This window comes from Suricata suricatta, chromosome 2 (genome assembly GCF_006229205.1).
Source record: "Suricata suricatta isolate VVHF042 chromosome 2, meerkat_22Aug2017_6uvM2_HiC, whole genome shotgun sequence".
Classification (NCBI taxonomy): domain Eukaryota; kingdom Metazoa; phylum Chordata; class Mammalia; order Carnivora; family Herpestidae; genus Suricata; species Suricata suricatta.
This window is the reverse complement of record NC_043701.1, coordinates 76,756,150-76,769,701: the sequence shown is the minus strand read 5'-3', so window position 1 is coordinate 76,769,701 and position 13,552 is coordinate 76,756,150. Positions and strand designations below refer to the sequence as shown.

Here is a 13,552-nt window from a genome sequence, read left to right as displayed (position 1 = left end):
CCAACTGTATGACAGTAGGAGCATTGACTAAGGCTTCTAGTTTCTGGAGCCTGATTAAATTAAGGTCAACCTCACCTCTTTGCACCGTAACTACTCTGTCTTATCTTGGACATCATTTGTCTCCCATTTTCCTTAGTCATAAGTAATCTTTCTTTTCTATCACAGCTTGTTTCCACTTCTCTTAAGAAACTTACCACTTAAATGATTTTTGTCTTCTCTTCCTTCCTATATTGATTATAAATTACAGACATTGTGAAAGTAGGACCCATGTCCTAAATAATAATATATCATCCACAATGTAAGTGCCCTCTGGCTTGATACCACCCATTTCAGTATGACTCATTTTATCTTTAAATATTAAGATCCCTTAGCTGTAACTTACAGAACTTTCTTCCCAAAGATGATAATGTTATTAGCATTTGGAATTTAACATCAAATTGGGTGGAAAAGATATTATGAATAATTATAAAAGGGTTAGAAAGACAATAAATAATATCATTAACAGTATTAAATAATAATAATTACATTAAGCTAATTTGGGCATTACTTTTAAAACTGTATCTTTTTTTAATATTTAGCATTAGAATACAAATATCATTCAAATAATTATATATATATATATATATATATATATAATAATATATATCCTCCTTATAAAGGTCATGGATTTAATGATTTCTTTGGAGTCTTCTAGCACAATAGATAGTATCTTAAGAGTAACTGGGCGAGGTTTTCCAAGAACCACTGACTCATCAAGACCCCTAGCTCCAGGGCATAAGTGACTTATGGAGATATGCACATGACCACAATCCTCAATATAAACCACAGGCCCTAAGGAAAGACAAGACTCACTCTTCTTTCCTTTCTGAGTCTTCCAGATGCTCTATCCATATTTACACTTTATGTCTTCAGTAAACTCTGCTCTTACTTCCTCTCAGCTCATGTTTGATTCCTATCCTGTGGGAACCAAGAATCTTCTTGGCTGGTCCTGTGGGAACACCTCTGGGTCCCTGGACCCCGCTAGCCTGCGTCAACCCCACTGTGTCTTTCTAAGTTCAAAGAGATAGAATAATGTTTTGTAGACATAAGTTGTTACTAAAAAAACCATTGAAAACTTCACCTGTAATATGTTTCTTCGGTGGTTCTGCATGATAAAAGTCAACAATACACTTACAAATTTGTATCCTCAATTCAGAATTTGGTATTTTCATTAATTCACCTGCCAGAAAGATAAATGAATGCTATTTAATAACATAAGTTATTAATAATAATAATAAACATGTCATAAGTTTATTTGCAAATTTAAATGTGTGAGTAATATAGCTAGAAATATTCTCACTGGAAATTCAAACTGGATCACATATTTCATACACACATACACACATGCATACATAAAATACCTTGGATATATCCTTATAATATTTGAGCCCTCAATCAACTCAGCTGAATCCAGACTGTTTTAAGATTAAATACTGGCTCTGCCATTTACTACCCATGTAAACTTGTATCTTACTTTTCTCATCTATAAAATGTGTATAACAATAGTTTCCCATTTAAAGATTTCTGTGGGGGGGATAAATAAGCTAATATGAGAAAAAGCTGAGAATAGAGACTGGCATATACTATTATTATTTTGGCAAGATATGGGTTATACACACACACACACACCACACGTATATGTGTGTGTGTGTGCATTTGTGTCACAGCTGGAGACTCGAGTTGGGAGAATCAACTTCAGGGCTGAACCAGATCTTGATGGAATCTTGAGGGAAACAGATGACGAGGTGTTTCTGAAAGATTTGTGATTTGCAGTAGGATCTGCACAATGCTCACCTCTGGGAGTGGTCAGTGAGTGGGGACACACGTAGACTAAAAGGTGAAGCACATAGGAAAGCCTCACCCTTGCTTTAGGAGCATCTATTTGCAAAAAAACACCACTAAAAATAAGAAGATAAAAGAAGAAAACAGTTTCCAGATGATTCCCTTAATTTTTTTAACATTTCCTTTGATGTTGAAAAACCACTACATTTTTGAAAACCTTAGTCACAGAAACAACTAAAGTTTTCCAACAAAACTAAAGAGAAGTTTATGGAAATTCTAAGTTTCCTCATCTGCTTTCCCACCCTTTTAGTTCTTGTAAATTTGAATCACTTCTCACAGTTTCCTGTTTTATTATCTTAGGACAGAGTACCAACATTTTCCCTCATATGTTTCCAAAATCCTGCTCTTGAAATGGAAATAACTATCAATTAAAGAAAAAAAGTAATATGATTTACTACTAGATAGTAGAAACTGGAAGTTATTAGTAAAAACGAACAGCTTTTGTTAAACTCTTTATACTCTATACAATTATTTTAGCTTAAAACTCATGTTTCCAGCAATTAAAAAATAAGGGACAGTAGTATTTGTAGTTAAAAATCAGTGAAGGTAGCTCATTTTAAGCTAAGAGTTCATACTTCCTTCACTCTTCTACAGGCATCCAAGCAGTTATTCAGCAAAGAACAGACTGACACAGTAAGAAAGAGCCAGGTATTTATCACACAAATGCCTGCCAACACTTAAACAACATTTAAAAATAATAAGGGCAATAGAGGCATTTTTAATGTTATCTTCCAAACTTGCATTTTTAAAAATGTTTATTTATTCATTTTGAGAGAGAGAGAGAGAGAGAGAAAGGGAGAGGGGCAAAGACATAGGGAAAGAGAGAATCTCAAGTAGTCTCTGTGCTTGGGCTCTGTCCCATGAATCATGAGATCATGACCTGAGCTGAAATCACAAGGCAGATGTTTAACTGACTGAGCCACCCAGGTGCCCCCAAACCTACATCTTTTATCAATGTTATCATGTCCTCTTTTGGGTTGGCTTCCATTGTAAATTTCCTCTGACAGTAGAGATTCACAGAATTCAAGTTTCCTCTTAGTTTCCAGCCTGCCTGCCCTTAGGTCATCTTACCTAACTCCCCATGTTTATTCGAGTTTCCCTGACACCTTTATCCCATTCTAGGGCGCACTAATTTCTCCCAGGATCTACCATAGAAGACTAATGACATGTATTTAGCTATAAAAGGATTAATGTCTCACCATTTTATGATTTTATATAAAATTTTAGATTGTTTAAGGAACAGTTTGGATCCCAATGATTCTAGCAATCGATTAGCAATTATAAGAGTTTAATGTTGAAAACATTTTTGTGATTATTGAGAGGCATACATATGTCTGTCTGATTTTCAAAAAAAGGTAAACATTTTGACAAACTAAATAACATCAAGACAAATAAGCATCTGCCAGTCCTTAAATTAAGGAACACAGAATCTTGGTATTATAAAATGCCTAAGTGGATAATGATACAAAAATTATCCTCAAGCACACTATGATTAATTCCCAACCAGAAAAAACAAAAGAACCTACATTTGACGGTCTCTAAAACTTAGTGCATAAGACATTTCTTTCTTATCAGTAGGGCCTGTTATATGTTATACCCCTCTACCTTAAGGAAATCTTAACTTACCCAGAAGAGCGATTGAATTAGCAGTATCTTCAGCATATGTTATTTCATCTGATACTTTCTTTTTCAAAAATGGCAAGCTTCAATAAGAATGAAGAACAAATGAATTATGTTTAATGATGTCCTTAATTGAAACATTTGTAAAGTAGGGGAAATTTTCCTTTCTAAAGAATACTATGAATATAATATCCATTCTGTAGCCCTGGGAGAATTGGCAACTATCAAAAGAATTTCTGTGTTTCTAACTAAGTGACGGGAAAAAAAAAAAAAGAAGAAGAGAGATAGACACAAAAGGCAAGGGGGGAAGAAAGCCATCTTGCGACACTGTATAAATAAAAACTTAAGAATTGTTTCTCTCTGAAGGCAAAGTAATAATGGACTACAGGTATACTTTTATCAAAATTAGGAAGACACTGAATAGTCAGACACAAATCAAAGACCTAGGCTCTGCTTAGGGGGCTCTTTTTTTTTTTTACAGTTCTGAAAGTCTGACAGATGAATGGTCTATTTGTTCTCAAAGGTTAGTGACCTTTTCCTTATTAACTGGATTTTCCTTATTAACTGGCTAAACTGGATCCTTGTTACTATCCACAAAATAACAAATACACTTTTTAAGACACTAAGGAATTCAGTTTAACAAATATTAATTATACTAGACTTCTATTTCACAGCTACTACAACCAAAGTTATTTGAAAATAATTTATTTAAAAATCATAAAAGGCAGGGCATTCAAACCAGGACATTAGTCTAAATGTGAAAGGAGAGATAAAAGTTATTTCTTAAATACAAAATATGAACTATTTTAGCATTTCATGAGTTCAAAATTGGAGTCTCCTTTGCTATATAAAGTATAATGTATCCTCTCCATAGGACTTTTAATTCAGTCTTTTAAAGAAAAATTTAAAGATATTTCAAGGGCAAGCTATGGAAAGGAGAATTTTATAAATGCCACAGAGATTCATTTTTTAGTGTTCATTAGAATTTTTCATTTGAAACCAATAACTTATTACTTGTTATCTAGCTCACTGTTCGATCTCTAAAGTAAAGAACTCTAAAATAAGTTCTTCTTGTCCTCAAACTTCTTTCTTTTCTACTAAAGGAAACAACCTAAAAGATAAAGCTAAAAGAGTTTCCCCCCAAAAGGTTATGAAAATAATATTATACTTCTGATGTAGTGAGAAAAACATAGGTGCCAAAACAGAAAAGCTAGGTTTTATTTTTTATTTTCAATGTTTTTATCTTCCAAAAATGTCTTGAGAAAGAATCATGTGAGGGTGAAGTATGGAGAAATGCGGGATGAAAGCAGAAATTACGAAAGTAGAAAAGTATTAAATAATGTGAATAATTATGAAATAAGAGGGAAAGGTCAAGAGTGCAAATCAAAAGTCTGTCATATTATGTAAGGAAACATTCAGTTGCAGTTTTCACAGAGAACCAATTCTTGGTCAAGTTGAAAATAATGCTGTTGAAAATAATGCTTCTAAACCTGGTATTCTAGGACTTGCAGAGCCTCAGAATTTGAAATGGTAACAATATAATCTCACATCAATATTATAATAATTTCCAGTTAGTACATTAAAGTTCTTTAAAAGCACCAGAGTAATAATTAGCTTCTTTATTTTTCATGGCCTATATTAAAAAGTAAGGCATGGTAAAGTTATTCAATATATTATTTTAAATTATTTTATTCAGATATCAAAAAAATTAAACGTATATTGTTATAAAATTTTTAAATATTGTTGCTACTAAAAGTAAAAATGATAGTTAAAACTACTATATATATATAACTAGTATATATATATGCATATATATACTAGTATTATTTGTACATTAAGAGAAACATCCTATTTAAAAAGTTAAATTGTTAGAAAGACTTAGAAGGTTAAATTATCAGAAAGGTTTGTTCCTACTTTGAGAAATCTCCTCTTACATTATACTGAAGCCTAAAGATGGGTATCTTGATTAGCTACTATGTGGCAGCAAAAAGCAGAAGATATTCCTAGTTCCCCCAAATGGTTGGAAAAACAATAGTATGGAGGATAGGATATATTAATTTTATAATGCTGACCTCTAATTTGTCTTTAAAAAATGTATACCAAAAGTAATTGGTGACATTTTATTCTTCATTGGAATTTTAAAAATCAATAAAGCATGACTAAGAACTTAATATATCTTTGAGAGTCAAATTTTCTAAACAGAGAAAAAATGCTAGACAACTCTTTAGTATTGTTCTAAATTTTCTCAAAAATTTTCTAAAAAAATCATAATTTCTTGCTTTCATCTTACATTTATTGTTTACTTGAGAACAACTTATTGTGAGTAAACATTTTTATATACTTAGTTTAATCTCTTATGGCTAGCAATCTCAGATTACAATAAAATTGACCACCTCTCAAATATCAACTGGAATCACGTGATTCAGTGAAGTTTTTGAGTTATTACTTTACTATACCATGATGCATGTCTTTGTAATATAAAATAAAATATAATAATATTCTTCATGCTAATGTAAAATAAAGTTAAAGAAAAACAACTTACCCACATAATTTTAGGATATTAAATGCAGATTCTATAAAGTGGGGCTGGTTTTCAATTTTTTCTGCACACAGATTCAGAATTTTAAATATTTGTGCTAAATCCCTTAAGGGCTTTAATATTTTTAGTTAAGAAATAAAATTAGGATTAATATTTTTATTAACACTTTTTATAGCACTTCTGTCAAGAAAGTATATAGAATTCCATCTATTTTGTATATGTGGTTACACTTATTTTTAATTTTTGACACCTTTAATATAATAATTTTGAAGTTCTAAAGAGAAAAGCTTAGAACCATAATTTTTAGGAATATTATTTAATTTTTGTCTCTGTAATCTCTTATTAAAAATATCATTTCCCCTCTTACCACATCTTTAGAATCTGATTACCAACTACTATACCATGGATACAACTGATCAATAACCTACTAATGGAATAAGTAATAACACATGGAAAACAATAATGGCTCAATTTTATACTTCATCTTTCCCCCACCCAGACATAAAACATACAGTGCTCCAGAATAAGCAACCCAAACCTACCTTACTTTATTTTATTAACATTATTCAGATTGAGGCGGCCCAGTCCGCGTAGTGAGGTCTCCGTGAAAATCGCGCCGGGATGCGGCTCAGAAGGTTTTCCGGCTCGAAGCTTGGGGACTGCGGTACACCTGGAGAGGGCACGGCGGGTCTCTGCCCTTTCCCCCCTGCCTTACTCTTCGCATCTCTTGTACCTGGCGGTTCCCGAGTTCCTTCCTGCTGTAATTCATGTTCATTGGAGTACATCATCCACAAAAGATGACCTACCAATAAGTGCCTCTGCCCAGTCACCCAGAAATCCAGTATATTAATGGAGTGAAGGATGTGTGGCAAGCCCTGCTCTGCAATTGGGACACAGCCCTGGCACACCTCCTAGTGACATGTGCCACTCCTGGAATGCTGGGCCACTACACCCTCAAACTAACTTCTGGCTGAACTGGGGGTGTCCTGGTTCCAGCCGAGATGAGGCTTCAGTCCCGGTTTTCACACTTGAACTTTCAGTTCAGGAGCAAAAGCCAAAAAATGCAACCTACCGTGAGCAGCAGCCAGGATGTTGATACTGCCAGACAATTCCTGGCCCAGTGGACCACCACCTCCTACTTTTTGGACCAAGAAGATACACCAGAGACCAACTTCCCCGTGATTCAAGGCCTTGCTGACAAATCACTGACCCAGCCAGATTTCTTCCTTTGCTAGAGTTACTACCTGGTAATGAATTGCACACTTTGCAAAGTGTACTTATACCAGCAAGATACAGAAGAAATACATGCAAGCTTTACTTAAAAATGATGGCCCTGGGAATGAGAAGAGTTTTAGGGGAGGTAGGACTTTATTTTTAGTACCATTTCTGCTCTAACATGCTTCAAACTTTATATAATCACTTGCTACTGTCGTTTGATTCATCAACAATCATTGCAATGCTAGCGTGCTGGTATCCCTTTTCTGCACAGAAGTGTAAAATGGACAGGACTTAAAAGGCTGTGATAAGGCCCCAGCTGCAAGGAGGCTCTTGATCTACATGGAAACGTTGACTCTGACTTGAATTAAATCAACATGACTATGGTACCCATGAATCCGATTGGCATAGGAAAGGTGAGAAGGCTCTGTGACTATTGGAAGAATATATAGTGAGAGACTCTACAATTATAGTAGTGAAGATGGTCTCAAGCTTCCGGATCTGGCAACCAAACAATTTGCATTTTCTTTCCATAGACTCTATTTATGCCACATTATATTTAATCACCAGATTTCCTTTAAAAAATAAACTCATGTCTTCATTTGAAAAAAAAAAACATTATTCAGATTCATATTCTTACTTTTAAGAGTTGAGATTTGACTTCATATAAAACTAATGAAATGAGAGGCACCTGGGTGGCTCAGTTAGCTAAGTATCCAACTTCAGCTAGGTCATGATCCCACAGTTAATGAGTTTGAGCCCCACATGGGGCTCTGTGCTGACAGCGGGGAGCCTGGGGCCTATGTCAAGTTCTGCGTCTCCCTCTCTGCCCCTCATCCACTCATACTCTGTTTCTCTCTCAAAAAATGAATAAACACTAAGAAACAACTAATGAAAACCAAAATTTTTTTTGTTTATTAGTTTAAAACCAAAATTTATCTTCTTTAAATCTTGAGGTAACAGCACTTTTTATCTTTTTAAAAAAAAAAAAACCAACTGGTGGGTGCCTGGGTGGATCAGTCAGTTAAGCATCCAACTTTGGCTTGGCTCATGACTTCATGGGTGGTGGGTTTGAGGCTTTGAATCCTCTTCCCTCACTCTTTACCTGGCTCCGCTAGCATTCTTCCTTTTTCTTTTTTTTTTCTTTTCCCCTTCCCCTTCTCCTTCCCCTTCCTTCTTTCCTTCCTTCCTTCCTTCCTTCCTTCCTTCCTTCCTTCCTTCCTTCCTTCCTTCCTTCCTTCCTTTCAAAAATAGATGAACAGGACACCTGGGTGGCTCAGTCAATTGAGCGTCTGACTTCAGCTCAGGTCATGATCACAGTTTGGGTTCGAGCCCCATGTCAGGCTCTGTGCTCATAGCTCAGAGACTGGAGCCTGCTTTACATCCTGTCTCCCTCTCTCTCTGCCGTTCCCCTACTCACACTCTGTCACTCTTTCTCTCAAAAATAAATAAACATTAAAAACTTAAAAAAAAAAAGATGAACATTAGAAAAACAAAAATAAAAACCCAACTGGTACTTAACAGCCAGTTCTGGAATTCTTTGTCACTAATCTGGTAAGATGACTAAAGGGAGTGAGAGTTTCTTGTGACAAGTGTACTGCCTTCTCTAATAGCTAATATATGCAAAGGTTAAAACAGTAATAATAAAAACACCCAACAATAAACTGGTTCTTAAACACAAACAGTTTTGAGTTGCACTGGTTTCCATATATTCCGATCAGGGTCGTATATACAGTGAGGATACTATATTTATATAATGTTTTGCAGGTTATGTACTTGCATGTATATTGTCTCATTTAGCCTTCCAAACTACCTGCTGAGATGCTGTTATCCCCATTTTATTAAGATGTGGAGAAGTTAATACGTTTATCAACAGTACAAATAATCAAGTAAATTGGTAGAAACAAGACTTAGATGTGGCCCTCCTAACTACATCCACTGGGGCTCCTGTTAAGTGTTTTACTCTTTTGGCTCAGGTCATGATCTCACAGCCATGAGATCAAGCTCTGCACTGGGCTCAGTGTGGAGCACAGAGCCTCCTTAGGATTTTCTCTCTTTCTCTGTCTCTTACTGCCCCTCTCCTCCACTCGTGTTCCTCCTCTCTCAAAATAAGTAAATACACTTTTGGGGCGCCTGGGTGGCTCTGTCAGCTAAGCCTCCGACTTCAGCTCAGGTCAGATCTCACGTTCTTGGGTTCGAGCCCCGCGTCAGGCTCTGTGCTGACAGCTAGCTCAGAGCCTGGAGCCTGTTTCTGATTCTGTGTCTCCTTCTCTCTCTGACCCTCCCCCTCTCATGCTCTCTCTCTGTATCAAAAATAAATAAAACATTTAAAAAATTAAAAATAAATAAATAAATAAATACACTTTTTAAAAATTGCCATTATCTGTACAGAGTTAATTGTGTTAACTGTTTCTTCAATTTATATTCCCTGGTAAACAAAAAATATAATTATGTGAAAAACACAAAATGTTAGATATTTTCTATGGTAGACAGAATAATGGATTGCCCAAAGATGTCTATACCCTAATTCCTAGAACTTGCAAATGTTACCTTACATGGCAAAGGGACTTTTCAGATGTGATTACATTAACAGCCTTGAAATAGGTATGTTACCCCAAATTATCCAGGTTGGCCCAAAGTAATCACAGGGGTTCTACATGGAAAAAGAGAGAGGCAGGAGAAGACCACAAAAGATGTGACCACAGAAGCAGAGAGGAGAGTAGTGCTACTCTGAGGAAGGAAGAGGCCATGAGCCAACGAATGCCGGCCATCTCAGAAGCTGGGAAAAGCAAAAACAGGGATTCACCTCTAGAGCCTTCAGAAGGAACCACTCTGCCAACCCCTGACTTCAGCCCAATGAGGCTGATTTAGGACTTCTGACTTCCAGAACTATAAGACAAAAGCTTTAAGATGTTTTGTGACACTATGTTTGTGGTAATTTGTTACAGCAGCAAGAGGAAATGAATAAATTTTCTAAAAAAATGTTCCCATCTCAAGATAAATCAAACAAACATAGATATAGATAAATCTCTAGATATAGATATAGATATATGTAAAGGATACAAGTCCATTCTGATAACACTGCACCAGTTTCTTGACAGATTTAAGTTGTTCTTCTTCTAAATCATCCTAAAACAAGTTCTCTATTTTAGTTCTTTTGTGCTGTTAAATATGTTGAGATTTTAAAAATTTTCTTGAATATAAAAAGAAAGTAAATTAAAATTATTAATTCTTAAACTACCATATTATAGTGTGAGCATTATAAAATATTTCCTGAAACAGTGAAAGTAAAAATAAATGTATCATTTAAATTTGATTAGAAAGGGGCGCCTGGGTGGCTCAGTCGGTTGAGTATCCAACTTCAGCTCAAGTCATGATCTCATGGGTCTACATCGGGCTGGGCTCTGGGCTGACAGCTCAGAGCCTGGAGCCTGCTTTGGATTCTGTGTTTCCCTCTCTCTGTCTCTCTGTTCCTCCCCTGTTCACCCTGTGTCTCTCAAAAATGAATAAACATTAAAAATATTTTTTTAATTTGATTAGAAAACTGAGAATCAAAACTAGGTTAATATAAAAGCAGCATTTGTTTCCATTAATAATATCAACAATACTTGAATTCACTGAGCATTTTTCTATACCATGTACCATTTATGCACTATTGATACATATCATTTAATTAATTTTTAAAACAACACTTTTAGGAAGGTACCATTACTATCTCTCATTTCCAGAATAGGAAACGCAAGTGGAAACACTGATTTGTCCAAAATCACCTAGCTAATAACTGGAGGTATTAGGAGTCAAATTTGGCAATCTGACTCAAGAAATTGGATTTGTAACCTCTAAACTATGCCCAATGGACCGACACAAACATTTTCAGCAAATTAAAACTCAAAAAAGAAAACAAAAACAAAAAAACTCAATACAGTGATGTGTTTTCATAATTGAATCACGCTTTCCTTTTAAAATTCTTATATTGTTCATAAGAAGCTGTGGCATTTTCTATACAGTCTTTTAGTCTACCTTTATTTAACAACTAGTTGGAACTCTATGTAGTTGGGTTTTCTTTTTTTTTTTTAATGAAGGCATATTCAAAATTAAAAATAACTTTCACAGCAAACACAGCCAGCAAGGAGAAATTATTCTTATAGGGCCATTATTATCATTGTGCTTTTTCTCTATGTGAAAAGGTAGAAACTAAAACATGTTAAAACAGTAACTAAATTTTTGTGCCTACTAATCACTAGACACTGTTTTTCTTTTTATTGGATCTACCATAATCAACTCATTTTCCACATATTAAAAGTATGCAAGCTTCATCCTGTAGTAATTTTATAGTGTGCACTGGCTTTTAGGGACACAATCGATTCTTGGGTAACATCAGGAAAGTGTGGTGTGTGCACACGCATGAAATGCGTTTATTGTCCTTCCTCCCAATGCCTAAAGTCTCCACTTTGAGTCTTAGATCTGAAATAATTTTATTTCCATTCCATTCTGTATAAGACCCCTCTCAAAACAGATTAACTTATGAATATGTATGAGTGTATATGTATCCAGATTTCATATCAGAAAATTTTAAGTAGCACATCATGAATCTCTTGTTCTACCCTTGTTCCCCACATCCTACTTGGTAAAAAGCAATTAATAGAAGCTAGAAGAGTCTTCCTCTTCTCTCATGATACCTTCTGTTTATATCCACCTTGGGTTTGTCCATCCCACAAAACCAAATCGAATCTCCTCCTCCAGCCTCCCTACCAGCCTAAGCACTTCATACTAAATTTAAACAGTCCTTGAATAGAGGACACTTAATATTTGAAATGTTTCCAACAAAAACTAAGAAACAAGACTTATTTTGGTGGAATACATGTTACCTTTCAGGGAAATCATAGTTTATAAGCAATACAGTGGAGAAATTTTCTCTCAAAGCTTACTTTATCAGTCTCTTCAAGAAGTTTGATGACACGATTTAGGTCCATGGTCTTGAAAGCACCCTAAAAAACATACAACTCTTACAGTTCTGTGTCATGAGAATCAAGAAATCACATCAAACACACCGGTTTTTCTATGATATTACCACTAAGCAACTTAAAAGTATCTCATGACAAAAAGATAGTGAGGGGAGGAGGATGATGGAGGGATGGACAAAATAGGTGAAGCAGAGTTAGAGATATAGACTTCTAGCTATGGAAAGAATAAGTCATAGAGATGAAAGGCACATACAGCATAGGAATAGAGTGAATGGTATTCTAACAGTGTTGCATGGTGACAGATGGTAGCGACACTTGTGATGAGCACAGTATTAACTATAGGCTTGTGAAATGACTATGTTGTACACCTGAAATTAATACATTACATGTCAACTATACTTAAATTTATAAAAAAGATAGTGAGGGGAGAATGAAAAGCAGACGAGACCTTATAGGAGTAAATAAATTTTGGAGTTAAAAAAAATAAAAACACCTCTTGAATTTTAGTATTGTCTTACAATCTTACAAGTCTTTACATTTTATTAGTCCTGAAAGGCTCAAGAAAGCATGTGGAACAATAGCACTTCCATGCTTTGGAAAGTGAGATGATCTGGTGTGTACATGTTCCACATCCCATACATGCACGGTACACTGAGTTTGTCCATGCAGATATACATGAGACTCACTTGTAAACTACAGGTAGGAGATCACCTTCCTGAACTAGGTATCCCCTTTCTCAGTTGGTACCAGCATTCTTACAGTCGTCAACACTAGAAAACAGAATGTCCAAGTTCTATAGATTTTACATTTTAAATATTTTTGAGAACATGTCATCTTACTGATTTATTCACTGAGCTGTGAAGGTATCCTGCTGTTCTCTGTGCCTCTGCTCTCCCACCCTTTATCATGCGCCTTTACTCTGTGGTCTGAAGAATAAAACAAATCTGAACATAACCCATCTAAATCACTCAGTTACTCTCCATTAGTGCCCCTCACCCCTCTTCTACATTCCTCCCCTTGGTTAAACCCCACAAGTGCTTCAAAACTCAGCTCAGGTGTGGCCTCCCCAAGGGATGGAAAAGGCTAGAACAAATGTCCTTCCTTAGTGCTCCCATTGCACCCTAAGTGCCTATCCATTACAATTCCCATCATAGTTCTAAAATGGTTTGCATGTTTATCCCCCACATCACCCGCCCCAAAGCTTACTGGAGGCAAAGACTTTTGTTTTCTGGCACTCCAGCACCGGATACTGGGCATGGTATATAAAGTTATTTGTAGGTAAGCTGAAAAGGAAACAGGAGGTGCTATCATCCCAAATTTAAATACTTATACA

The 13,552-nt window shown here is 35.4% G+C and overlaps 1 protein-coding gene across 1 annotated transcript in view; it reads right to left on the bottom strand.

Annotated features, from left to right (window-relative positions):
• The window catches only part of CFAP69 (cilia and flagella associated protein 69), a 63,654-nt gene that overhangs the window by 40,818 nt on the left and 9,284 nt on the right, over positions 1-13,552 (bottom strand). The window contains exons 2-6 of the mRNA XM_029957015.1: positions 12,184-12,243; positions 10,319-10,384; positions 6,044-6,153; positions 3,508-3,584; positions 1,121-1,219 (exon numbers count right to left, since the gene is read on the bottom strand). Coding sequence (XP_029812875.1) covers positions 1,121-1,219; positions 3,508-3,584; positions 6,044-6,153; positions 10,319-10,384; positions 12,184-12,243 — 412 coding nt within the window. The remainder of the gene's footprint in view (positions 1-1,120; positions 1,220-3,507; positions 3,585-6,043; positions 6,154-10,318; positions 10,385-12,183; positions 12,244-13,552) is intronic.